The 13,553-nt window shown below is 45.3% G+C and overlaps 1 protein-coding gene across 2 annotated transcripts in view; it reads right to left on the minus strand.

The window, feature by feature from the left end:
* Positions 1–1,463: 1,463 nt before the first annotated feature.
* The window catches only part of MASP1 (MBL associated serine protease 1), a gene marked incomplete at its 5' end in the record, with an annotated part of 59,065 nt that continues 46,975 nt past the window's right edge, over positions 1,464–13,553 (minus strand). The window contains 6 exons of one of the 2 annotated variants that reach the window (XM_084875644.1): positions 1,464–2,203; positions 2,642–2,715; positions 5,472–5,539; positions 7,249–7,434; positions 8,380–8,493; positions 11,857–11,994. In XM_084875644.1, coding sequence (XP_084731770.1) covers positions 2,179–2,203; positions 2,642–2,715; positions 5,472–5,539; positions 7,249–7,434; positions 8,380–8,493; positions 11,857–11,994 — 605 coding nt within the window. In that variant the 3' untranslated portion in view covers positions 1,464–2,178. Of the gene's footprint in view, positions 2,204–2,641; positions 2,742–5,471; positions 5,540–7,248; positions 7,435–8,379; positions 8,494–11,856; positions 11,995–13,553 lie in introns of both variants that reach the window. The other variant, XM_084875643.1, reaches the window with a different exon arrangement.

The following is a 13,553-nucleotide window of genomic DNA, read 5'->3' on the forward strand; positions in this document are numbered from 1 at the left end:
TTTTTGGTGTATGAAACAGCTCCAGCTTGCTTGACAAATGTCTGCTGGAGTTGGGTACTACTGTGATCTTCCCTTTATAGAATAAACTGCAGCGCACAGAGAGGTAGAAAGACCAGAACACAAAACCCGAAGTAGCTCAGCTGGCATGGCTCAGTGGTCAAGTGTCAACCTATGAATCAGGAGGTCATAGTTCAATTCCTGGTCAGGGCACATGCCCTGGTTGTGGGCTTGATCCCCAGTGTGGGGTGTGAAAAAGCTGATCAATGATTCTCTCTCATCACTGATCTATCTCTCCCTCTTCCTTCCTCTTTGAAATCAATAAAATATATTTAAAAAAAAAGAAAAAAAAAAAAAAGAACCAGAAGCAGGCTGTGAACTGCTGATCCTGAGCTATCAGCCTAGGACAGTGTCCATAAGTCTCATGCCTTATATCTTCTTTCAGAAAGAGACCCTGAATGACTTTAGCAGCTGCAGAGCAGGTCAAGAACTAAAATATTCCATGAAGACAAAAATTGATAGGACCAAACAGGGACTTGGGGCTTCTGATCCCCTGAAAGACTTAAGTCTCAGGTTCTGGAGGGGATGAGGTCTCTGGGAGCTTCCCTAGAGAAGAGTTGGCTCTCCAAGGGGACTATGTGGGAAATACTTATGACCATGTGGGCCTAGGGCAGGGGTAGGCAGCCTTTAAGACATAAAGAGCCACTTGGACCCGTTTTCGAAGGAAAAAAAAACCTCGGAGCCGCAAAACCATTGCGACATAAGTGATACAGCTCCCCGCCCCGCCCTGCTATCTGCCCTGCTAGTGTCGGACCTGCTGGGGGCCGCAGCAAAGGTTCAAAAGAGCCGCATGCGGCTCCGGAGCCGCAGGTTGCCGACCCCTGGCCTAGGGTGTACAGGATATGGAACAGGGGTGAGGAATCAGAAGGACTGCATGGGGTAAGCTGTGGACACAGGGAGAAAGGGTTCAGGGGCCTGAGTCTAGTCTCTCAGGGCTGACCTTGTGCAGCTCAGGTTCTCAGGAAAGGAAGGAGGTTGGGCATAGAGCAGATGCTCTGCTTAGTAATAAGGAAAGATCCCTTGACTAACATTTTGGCTGAGCTATGTCTTTGGGAACTAGGGTTTGGTGTTGCAGCAGCAGTATTTTCTGTCAAAACTCTATTGAACCTTAAGGTATTTTGGCCTTTTAATTACTTTGGCTTTAACTAATAAAAAAAAAAATGGCCCCACTGGGTCCTGGATTGTCAGGGCTGGGAGGGTCCTTTGGGATGAGGGGAAGAGACTTCCTTAGAGCCACACAGGGAGCTAAGGGTAGAGCTGGTTCTAAAACCTGGTGTCTGTCAACCATTCCCAGTCTCCCTCCTTGCCCTGCTTCTCATAGGCACTCTCAAAATTAGGTGTCTAACTCATGCATTGCTGTGGGACATGCTATAGGACTAAAATCCTCTCTCTTTTACATTTTTAGCGGGGACAGGGATTGGGGCTTGGAAAGGTGCATGGTAGCAAAGAAGCATAGGATATTTGGGGGCAGATGAAAGATAGTTAAGGTTGAGAGAAAGAGTACACACTGATCAGACCTAAGCCCAGCCAGGATTTGTAAGAGAATTTTGCCTGCCTTGTAGACATACTCATATTCTGCTAAGTCATATTTACTTTATGCCTGCACTGTGCTATGTGCTATGTATATATTAATTAATTAGATTCTCATCAAATTTTTATGAGGTAGGTAAGGCATGCCATTTTCAGAATATGGACAAAGAAACTGAGGTTAAAAGAGTTGAAGTCACCTGTCTATTGTTGTAAAACTTGTAAGTGATGGAGGCTGGATTCAGCCCTGTGTTCTGATCACTCAGCTACTCTGCTTCTCAAAAGAGAGTGAAAAGGGGGCTGAGATGACTCCATTATTGGCTAGGAATGGGTGGGCTGAATGAGGCAGGTGAAGGGTGAAGGTGTCTTGCGTCAAGTAATTATCCTCTTCTGTTGACTGACCATGGGCAGGTGGTGAAAAACTGAATTCAGTTCTTCAAACCGGTGACTCTCTGGATCCAGTCCCTGTTGCTGTAGACATAGGAATATACTCCGTAGAGGTCCTTCTTTCCACAGTCCTTGCCCCAGGATACTATGCCCACCTGGTACCACTGGTCTGTCTCTTTATCCAGGGTCACCATGGGACCTCCTGAGTCACCCGCACAGGCATCCTTCCCCCCTAAATATAAAAAAAGAGACGCAAGTCAAAGTAATCTGTCCCCTTCCCTAGCCCCAAATCCAAAGGAGCCTCTTTCTTCCCACTGCTAACTTGTAGTTCAGAGAATTGGGCACAAGGGGGTGCAAGCAGATCATTTGCCTCAAACATGGGCTCCTGAGAGCTCAGTGATTTTAGAAAGTGCCAGTTAAGGATTCTTGTGTTTCATAGGTGAAAAAGTGAACTTGGAGAAGGGAGTAATGGAAATTTCTTAGCATTCTTCTCTCTGACGTCATTCCTCTGGCAGAACCCTCCCTCTCATGAACACCCCACCCCCCTTCCACCCCTTTCCTGTTTAGCCTACCAGACTCCCAGGTGTTCTGCCCTTCCATTCCTGGGTTCTGCACCACTTCAATGCATGAATTAGACATCAAATTATTATATACCAATCACTTGACTTACCTTCCTTGAATCCAGCACAGATCATGTCCCTGGTCACTTTCTTCTTCAGTGAGGCATAGGCCTCCTGGCAGGTGCTGTGAGCAACAATTGGGACTTCAATCTGAAATACAAGGCCATCATTGGTCCCCACTCCTGGCTGAGGTATCCTTGCTGTTATGACACCCCCTACAGTTGGCTGCTCCCCAGCTGGAGGAGCTTGGAACTACCTTAGACCTGATCTCAGAAATTGCCCTATGGTGCAGGGGAAGAAATACTGCATGGAGTATCAGCAGATCCATGATCAGGTATAGTCTTAGTCATAAACTTGCTGTGTGACCTTGGGAAAGTCATTTGCCCACTTTGAGTTTCAGTTTTCTCATCTGTAAACTGGTAATCATACTTGCCCAGCACATGCATTATTTCAAATATGGCACTGTATGCAAAATTTATGGTCAGTCTTCTTTCCCCTTTTCCTACCATTACTGACTGGGGGCCTAAGTCATGTGGCTTAATCCCTGATTTTCAGACCTCTGTGACTGTTTTCTCATCTGAACAATAGAAGTCATAATATTTGACATACTAACCACACAGACTATGGAGGAAAACTGAATTCAGTTCAAAGAGGAGATGGATTTGCAGATATATGATGCTTTGTAAACTATGAATGCTGTATAAATATTAGTACTGTAGGGTTACTGATGCTCACCTTGCAGCAAGCATTTACTGACGTTCTCCCTCACTACAGTATGAGCTTCTAGACACTAGGTCTGTATCTTGTCCATTTCTGTCTTATGTAACTTGGAGCATATTAGAGGGCCGATGCACGAAATTTGTGCAAGAGTAGGCCTTCCTCCCCCCACCCTTCACCCCCACCCCAGCTGCCAGCACCAGCTTCCCTCCAGCACCTGGGATTCAGGCTTTTCTTGGGCCACCAGCAGGTAGCCAGAACTTGGGCTTCCCTCGCAGCCCCAGCTTCATCTGGAAGGTTGTCCGGTCTAATTAGCATATTATGCTTTTATTATTATAGATTTTGCATTGAGGTAATAAATTGATACCTGAAAGTGAGGTGTTGTCATTATCATTGCCCTTGATTCAGGTTGAAGCTAAATGTTAGCATAGATGTGTGGACTAAAACAAGGAAACTTATGAGTTTAGTTCAGCCAAACCAATAACTGAATGGGTCATATGGCCCCAAAATACAGATTCTGTTGACCTTTGCAGGGAAGGGACCAGAGGATATTCAGATCGCTCTTGGGCCTTGGCCTTCCCACATAAGTGGGGAGAGGAAATAAGGGCAGGGAAGTTGTGAGAAAACTGTTAAGTGCCTGATTGGCCTTTATTTATTGTTTAGATATTACTGCCTCTGGGAAGTCATCCTGAGCCCCTAAGACAAGGTCATATCTCCCATTATACATCCAGGAGCATTCCACATTTCTCCAGCATCACAATTATAACATTGGTAACTACTGTCTGTATTTCCCACTTGACTATCAGCCCAAAGAGTCCTGGAACCAGATCTGTCCTTTTATCCCTCATCATACCTAGTAGCTAGTACAATGTCTAGTACATGGGAGGCACCAAATAATAACATGGGATTTAATAAATGAAGAGAGAATGGCTGTTGCAAATTTGAAAATTTAAAGTACTTAAAATAACATGTGTTGAAGGATTTAGAAACCAGCTGTGGCAGTCATAGAACCCAGCAATATCAGAGCCAGGCAGCTTTTGGAGGACATCAAGTATTGTCCCTGACTTTGCAGCTTGAGATACCAAACTATAGTCCACAGAGGAAAATTACCTATTTAAGTTCACCCAGCAAGTTAGCAGGAATTAGGACTAGGAGCCATGGTTTCTTACGTCTAGTTTAGTGTTCTTTTATGTAACGACTAAAGGCCTAGTGCACGAAATTTGTGCATGGGAGGGGGGGTTCCTCAGCCCTGCACCCTCTTGCAATCTGGGACCACTGGCTCCTAACCACTTGCTTGCCTGCCTGATCACCCTTAACCACTCTGCCTGCCTGCCTCATCGCCCCTAACCACTCACCTGCCTGCCTGATCACCCCTAGCCACTCTGCCAGCCTGCCTGATTGCCCCTAACCGCCTCTGGCTTGGCCCCCACTGCAGTGGCTTCATCTGGAAGGACGTCCGGAATGATGTCTGGAAGGTTGTTCAGCTGTCCTATCTAATTAGCATATTATGCTTTTATTATTATCGATGTGAATGTGAAATTCTAAATGCCAATAGTTAAGTTCATTATTGTAAGGACTGCAGCTCTCAAGAGCTTATTCGTTGGCTCATTCTTGTTTAATCTGCAATGTGAGTCTTTATTCTGTACAGATGGACCATCCTTTTGGGTGTCCAAGCCTGCTATTTTCTGCAAAAATTTCTATGAGCTGAGTCTTTAATATGCTACAGAAACAGTCAACAATGTTTAGAGACTAGAGATCCATGACATGCAGAACAAACAGATTAAGCTTGATGGGAGTCAAAGTGTTAATGAACACTGAGGTGTGTGCTCACCTCTGGTGTCTTTCTCAACCACTCCCTGCTCCAGCCTCCAAGTCCCTAAGGTAGGGGTGTCGAACTCAATCAGAGAAGGGGCCAAAATCTAAAATCCAGCCTAAATCGCGGGCCGAATGGTTTACTGAACAGTCATAAACTGACAATGTCATAAACTGACAGCGGAGTGTAGTGATGACAGCGCGGTGCGGGTCACATTGCAAGGCCTGGCGGGCTGGATTTGGCCCGCGGGCCTTGTGTTTGACACATGTGCCCTAAGGGGAAACATGGAGCAGGAAGGTCTCATGCAGAGCAGGGGTGTCACTCTCTGTAGGGCATAAGTTAAACTTTACCTCCATCAGGGTCTCTGGTAACCTTTGCAAGAACTGCTTCCCCCAGCCACTGACGATGACCATAGTCCCTGGAGGAGAGAAGACACAGTAGGAGAAGAGAGACTGTTTGTGGGCTTTTTAGAAGGTTGCATCACCCTCTGCTTGAGGAGGAAGGGTTGAATTTGATCCCTCAGAGAAAGCCAGCTTGGTGAGGAGGGAGACTGCTGGGTTGGAGGTAACCTGCAACAGAGGTCTAGGCATTTGTTTCTATGAATCATTAGCTGATTTGCTTAGTTGTCTATTCTCTCCCACTCCCAACTAGCATGGAACCTAGACTCCATGACAGCAGTCATCTCATCTGTCCTGTTCACTGCTGTATCCCTATGCCTACAACAGTACTGGCACATATTAGGTGGAAAAAATAAAAAGTTCAGCTTAGCCCTAACCAGTTTGGCTCAGTGGATAGAGCATCGGCCTGCAGATTGAAGGGTCTCAGGTTCAATTCTGGTCAAGGGCATGTACCTTGGTTGCAGGCACATCCCCAGTAGGAGGCAGCTGATAGATGTTTCTCTCTCATCGATGTTTCTAGCTCTCTATCCCTCTCCCTTCCCCTCTGTAAAATATTCAATAAAATGTATTAAAAAGAAAAGAAAAAGAAAAACCTGGATTCTTGGCCCCAGATCTGCTTCTTACAAGCTGGACCTTGAGTAAGTCACATCACCTGGATGACCCTCAGTTTTCTCATTTGAAAAATGGGACTATAATACCACCTCAGAATACTTTTATAAGTGGTAAATAAGTTAATGAATATAAAGCAACTATATATGGTAGGCATGCCTTTCACATTGGCTTACTCTACCTAATACTTCTCAAATTTCATTCAGCCATTTTTTTTATAACTTCTTTGAACTGAAGGAGTTTAGCTGTAACATGGCACCCCTGAACTTCTAACAGAATAAAAGGGAAGCTAACTGCCCTGATGGGACTCTCACTCTGTGTTGGATACATTTGAATATAGTATTTCATTTAAATATAATGACCACCCCATGGGGTATTATCCTCAGTATAGAGGCAAGGGACTTGAGGCTCAGCAACTTCCTCAAGGTCAACCAGTTAGGAAATGTAGCATGGGGAGCGAGTCTATGCTGTGATAAATCTATTGTCCCTCAGTTCCAAACTTACCCTTCTATACTCTGTTTTGTAACCCTACAGATGAATTGGCACTTCTGCTTTTTCAGGGGGATCCTGAAAATAGAGGGCACTTCCAGGAAGGCTTGCCATTACTGTTGACATCACCCCTTCCCCCAACAGTGGTTTCTTAACCCAGCGGTGGTGCTTGGTTCCAGTTGTTTCCCTAATGGGGCTTCTTCCACAGGAGTCAGAGTTCTTGCTCCAAGGGTCCCTGTCCAGGCTTCTAGGTTCTGTAACTCCAACCTTTTCCCTTTGTCCCTCCAGCCCCAGGAGCAGTAGTTTCTTCCTGCAAGTACTACCTCTATTATCTCAGCATTCCCCCATTACTACTCTAGTCCTCCTGGACCCTATGTTAGATTCTCTCCGTAACAATAACTAGTCTAGTTTCTGTTTTCCCATCTGGACTCTGACCGATATAGTACTTCCTATTAACTATGTGCCATCTTGGAACCAGCCTGACAGTTGTTTAAGGGAAGGCAGCTGAGGAATCATGCAGACATCATCAGCTGGCTTTGTTGGCACCAGAGCCTCACCAACGCTGGAGAAGAAGTCTCTTTGGAGGCACCTGCTGCTCTGCAGAGGTGGGGCCAAGGGTGGGAAGAGGTACCTTCCTCCGGGGTACTCTCTGGGAGACAGATGGGCATCACAAAGTCATTCAGCACCGGGCCCGTTGACAGCTCCACCAGAGCCATGTCGTTCTCAAATGTGTTGGGGTCATACTGGGGATGGAGAAAGATGTGTTTGACCTCTAGATGCTGTTCAGTCTTGTCTGACCGCTGTCTCCAATGTTTACCTGGTCAAGAAGAAGGCACATGAGGCATGGAGGCACAGAGAATAAGGTCACACTTTACTTCCTGTCAGCCCTCCATCTCATCCAGTCCACGTTTCCAACCTTAACTCTTTTATTCACCTTTCCTCAGCAATCCTGTCCTACCTGCTCTTCCCCATGAATTCTCATGGACTTCTACTTCTGTCTTTCTTCATGGGCTGATCTCATTGCTTTGTAATACCCATTCCAAATTTCATCACCACATGTTCAAATCATATAAGCACCCTTCTGGATCATGTGCTGCCTCCTCCATGAAGCCTCTCCAATTCTTGAGTTTGATTTTTTCTTAGAAGTCTTAGAAGTTAGAAGTCTTCTTTCTATGAATTCCCATGACATTTTATCTGTTTTTCTCCTATAGAACTTATTGCTTTTTCTCTTGTACTAGAAGTCTCCATGCTTATATTTTATTCCTTTATTAGACTGTAAGCTCCTTAAGGGCAGGACCTAGGTCTTAATTATGCTATGTCCTTAGATCTTGGCATAGTGTTAGCAGGGAAGTAAATTGAACAAACTGGTGGTATTGGGATGGAATTGTATGTGAATGACTCATGAAATCACAAGACAGGCCATGACTTGAAAGCATGGATTCATAGAAGTCTGAGTGTCTTTATTTTATATTTATTTATTTATTTATTTATTTATTTATTTATTTATTTATTTTTCTGAGTGTCTATAGAATTTATCTAGATGGGATCTTTATTTCCCCATTATAAAACTGAGGCCTAGACTTCAATGACTTGCTCATGGTCCCTGTACCTGTAAATCATTGCCTTGAGCTTAGACTCAGGTCCCTGGACTTCAGTCTCAGCTGGTTCTTCATCTCAGGGGTCTTGCCCTGATGAATGATTGTGTGGACACAATTGGCTTCAGGAATAATCTTGCTCCTTACTCACCTTGCTCCTTACTCACCCATGATGATTTTGAAGTGAGAAAGGCTGCGCAGGTCAGAGTCGTGGAGGATTGGGTCCTCTGGATCGAGCGAATGGTGGAGGCAGTGAGCCGCCGTCAAAATCCAGTTGGAGCCTAACAACAGAATTGTGTATACATATTGCCCTGGACTGCCCTGACCTGTCTTGAGCCTTCAGATTATTCTAGGGCTGTGGTTGGCAAACTCATTAGTCAACAGAGCCAAATAGCAACAGTACAACAATTAAAATTTCTTTTGAGAGCCGAAAACCAACTCTGCGCATGGGCCACAAAGTTTCAATCACACTGTACATGCACGCCTGCATGTGGTGGTATTTTGTGGAAGAGCCACACTCAAGGGGCCAAAGAGCCGCATGTGGATCACGAGCCGAAGTTTGCCTACCACTGCTCTAGGGCACCCCTCACCATTGCATTTCAAAACCTCAAGTCAGACACTCATATTCTAATCTGAAGACAAGGAGTTGAATCTGTGGTTTTATCTGCCTATTCCAACCAAAGCTAAGGCGGGACAACTTTAACAGGGTTTCAGCACCCCCTTAAACCCATAAAGTTTGTGAGCTCCAGACAGGCCAAAGTGGGTCCACAAAGAGCCTTGTGCTCACTGGCTACTCCTCTTGCCTGTGGTCTCTGGCCCAGCAACAACAGCCCCACCTGGAAATGGCTTATAAATGCAGATTCTCAGAACATCACCTCAGACCTATTGAAGCAGAATCTGCTTTCAGTAGGGAAATCTGGGAATGTTAACAAGATCCTCGAGTAATTCCTAGGCACACTGAGGTTGTAAAAGCACTGACATATCATGCTGCTTCCTAACTGTGGATATGCATTAGAACTACCTGGGGAATTAAAAAAAAAAAAAATAATACCGGGGCATGAAGCCAAACCAGCTAAATTATGAGAGTACGGCCCAGGCACAAATATGTTTTAAAGTTCCCCAGATGATTCTACTGCCGCCACTGCTCTGATCCTAACCTCTCATTTTATATATATGGATCCTGAGGTCTGGAGGAAAGTAGGGATCTATAGGGTCACTCAGAAGGTTAGTGACAGCACAGGGCCAGACCTTGGGTCTCCTGACCATCAGCTTAAAACATGTCTTCTATCTCAGCTGTCTTTTCCCCTCAGTGGACTGGTTCCTGCCCTTTGTTTAATATAGGGTCAGGCTTTGGCTCATTCTTTAGGTGAAACAGATGATAAATTCTTAAGTAACTAAAACTAGAGGCATAACCAGAATGAGCCAAACAGAAAGAAAAGGCACCAGGGTTTTGGGGTGTGGATATCAGGTCAGAGTTCAGAGTTCCAAGTAGAGGTACATTTTTGGAGCAGGTTCCAGGCCCTCTCAGCAGCAGCTATGTTCTCTGGCTCCTGGGTTCTAAATAGAGCTCGATGCAAACCACTCTCTTTGTCTGGAGGAATTTTTGAGCTTTGTCCACAGCCGGGGACCAAATTTCCCATGTGGATAAAATGGGATGAGAGAGCCATCTCAGAGCAAGGCTCTGGAGCATTTAAATGAACCCAGGGGTGTGCAATGGGAAGTCCAGAGATATGGCATTGCCTCCCAGCTTTGCAAATACTCTTGGAGTCCCCAAGCCATCGAAATGGTGGTTCCTTCCTTTCTTTCTTCCTTCCTTCCTTCCTTCCTTCCTTCCTTCCTTCCTTCCTTCCTTCCTTCCTTCCTTCCTTTCTTCCTTCCTTCCTTCCTTCCTCTGTCCCTCAGCCTTTTCCCCACATTCCCTCCCACCCTGCACTCCCTCTTCAAAACTGAATACCAGGGGAGGACAGAAATTCTAGATTAGGAGAGCTGTGCAGGGTGGAGCATGGGAGAACTCATAGCGTGGTCAAGGATAAAGAAGCAGACTTCTAACACCTTCAAAACATGACATGGAATAAACATGCAGAGGATACAAATAAGCATTGGACATGATTGAACTTAAAATCTCAATTAAATTTTAAGAGTTAAAATTTAATTCTTAATTCTTAAAACTGTGGGCACATAATCCATCTCTCACATTCTAACAAAACCAGCAGTGGTCTCATGCCTCCACTCTCCCCACTGCTCCTCACCATTTCTCTGCTTCTTTTTTGACTCTTCCTTTACTTCTGGTTCCTCTCTGCTTTTCTGTCTTTCCTGATTTCTCTTCTCTCTGGGCTATCTGTGCTCTACCAGCCTCTCTTCCTCTTGTCATATTTGTTTATTTTTATTTTCTCCTTTATTTCTCTCCAGTCCCTCTCTCTTATTTTCCAGGTCTCTCTCATGTTCTCTATCTCTCTGTCCTCTCTTTGTCCTTCTAGCTCTGTCTCTCTGTCCCTCTCCCTCCTTCTATCCCTTGGTCCTTTCCTGTGCCCATTTCTCATAGGGCTGGCTGCCCCTGTCATCTGTAGTTACTCTCTGTGCCTCTTTGGGAGGCTTAATGGGGTGGGAACACTCACCTTTGTGTTTGTGGGAATGTAAGGATCAATTTCTTGAAGAGGAGGGATAACACCTGATTGCTATTTCACATATTCCAGAGTGTCTGACTGTAGTCCTGGTCCATGTCTGGTACCTGGGGGGATCCTGGTGGGGAGCTTTTCTCACCTGACTGAACCCTGGAGGAAGTGGGTCAGTGAGAAGCTAGATCAGCAGCCCCAGGAGCTGTGTAGACAGATGTGAACCCATCCAGACCTTCTTCCTTTGTGATGGGATCAATCCAGGCATTGGCTGCAGACTCCAGAGTGCTATTACTTTTTCTTAGGATGTCAGAACTGGAATGGACCTTAGGTCATCTGGACTCAATTGTGGCAGGAAGGTCTGTCAGCCTTTCCTGTCCTGCTCTTGCTCCCACTCCCACCACACTTAATCCATTACAAAAGCCTGATGATTCTATTTCCCAATGCTTTTGAATCTCTCTCATTGCCATCACTCACCCCCTTTCCTCATTCTAAAGCTAATGACTTCCCTCTTGACTATTGCAATAGCTACCTCACTGAACCCTGACCTCCTGAGTCACCCTCCTTTTCAATACACATTATCTTGGGAGAACTTTCCAGAACATGCTTATAAGTCTGCAATAGTGTTCAGGATAAAATAGAAATTCCTAAGTAGGGCATTCAAGGCCTTTGTAACTAAGTTCCCTCACTTCTCCAGGGTGAATTTCCTGGTTTTCCCTGCTTCCATAGCTTTGGCACACCCTGCCTTTGAGCCAGGTCTTATAATTCATGATTGAGGGGCTGACTCTCTGATCCTTCCAAGTGCCAGAGACTGACCAGGACTCAGTAGGTGTTTGTTGACTAAAGGAACCAGTTAGAACAGGAACACATATCTCTTGGCCTCAGCTAAGGGCCCTTTCTACAACACTATACTTTTTGGCCCTGCTACTGGTGTACACAGTGGTTCTCAATGAAGAAATGTTGATCAACCTACCTTTGCTCCCACACTGGCTCCTAACTCTGAGTTCCCCACCCCTTCCACCTTCTCCTTACCTAGAAGGGATCCTCCACAGAAGGGCTGCCCATTCCGGTCTGACAGCATGGCAATCCAGGGGGTGGTTCCCTTGTCGGCAGGGCGCCCATTGAAGATCCTGGCTATCAGATTCCGGGAGAACTTGGGGAGCCCACACACTGCGGCAGCCAAAGGAGAGGGAACACGTCACACTCTTGGCTCCATCCCGCCTTTTTCCGGAACTACCAGCTCATTACTCTCTGTTAGAAACACCTGTTAATTTTTGATCTCCAAGCATCCATGGCCCCATTCAGGGACAGCATGCCAATTTTCCTCTGGGATCCACTCTTCCCCTATTCCTAGTCTATATATCTTGAGTTGGAATGACTTTATCTCTGGTTTTAGAGGTAGGAATGTCATCCAGACCTGACTAATTCATGCCTCTCATCCTCTGGTTACAGAAATAGCTCTGAGGTGGGAATATAAAATTGGCCTGGCCAATGAAAGCCTGACTTGGGGGCTAAGCATGGGAGAGAGGGAGGGAGGGAGAGAGAGAGAGAGAGAGAGAGAGAGAGAGAGAGAGAGAGAGAGAGAGAGAGAGATCTGTTGGGGTTGCTAAACTACTGGCTATAAGCCCAGATCTTCCAAAGATCACTTCATGGAGATTCTGCTGATAATAATGTTACTAGAAGAGAAAAGTGGAACTAGAAGATGAGGAGTGAAGCAAGGGAGAGATTATATCCTGATATTTGAAACAGTTGATCTAACCATACCTGAAACCTTTTGGTATAGACTTCAATTATATAGTCTATATTTCTCTTTTCACTAAGCTAACCTCCTCTCCTATTCCCAGAAGAGACTCAAAGCCCACTGGGTGGGAAATGCCCCAACCATCCCTCACTCCATCTGCTTCCTTTGTAAACTTTCTTGTCTCCAAAATTAATTCTGGGCTTTGGATCTCCTCACTTCCAAACTCTTATCCCTTTTCTCTATTTTGCAGCCCTCTTTTATCTATGGCTCCAAAACAGGGTCAGGCCTTCTCATCCTAAAATCAAATTTCTACCCTTTCTGCATCCCATTCATTTAAAAGTTTCTCCTATCCCTTCCTTCCATAACCAAGCTTCTGGGGAGAAGAGGTGACAGTTTTCACATCCTTCCTTCTCCTTTGAGGTGAATTTGGAAGAAGCACCGTGTCACAGTGTGCTCTCCACATAACCTTCATGACCCCTCAGTGTCTCAATATGTCACAACACACACAGTCCAAATATCTAGAGAAAAGTAAAAATCTGAAAGATAATAGAACACAGGACATGATAATCCTTGAAATTAGCTACATATAAAGTTTTACACATAGTTTAGGATTGTTTCAGTTCCCAATGATGTAGAAAGCATGACATTGTCATTATAATACAAACTCCAAACCAAGGCATATCATGACTGCACCCATAGGCAGCCCTCACTGACAGGCTAGGTTGTGCTACCCCCACACCCACATCAGCACTCTTTCTATGCCTAGACACTAAGCCCTGCTGAACACACTGCTTAAATATTTTAAAATTCCCTGCCCACACATCTGTGTTATCATAGCCCTAGGGTTGGTGGATTTTCACCATTTCCCTCCAGAATGTTTGCAGTAGCTTTCCAACCTGTTTTTGTAGCTCAGCAACTCCCTGCCACAAGCCACTTTCCACACTATGCTGCCCACCTTTAGACTAGCTGATTGAGAAATTCCCAGGGG

This window comes from Pipistrellus hanaki (genome assembly GCF_964339955.1).
Source record: "Pipistrellus hanaki genome assembly, chromosome: 2".
Lineage (NCBI taxonomy): Eukaryota > Metazoa > Chordata > Mammalia > Chiroptera > Vespertilionidae > Pipistrellus > Pipistrellus hanaki.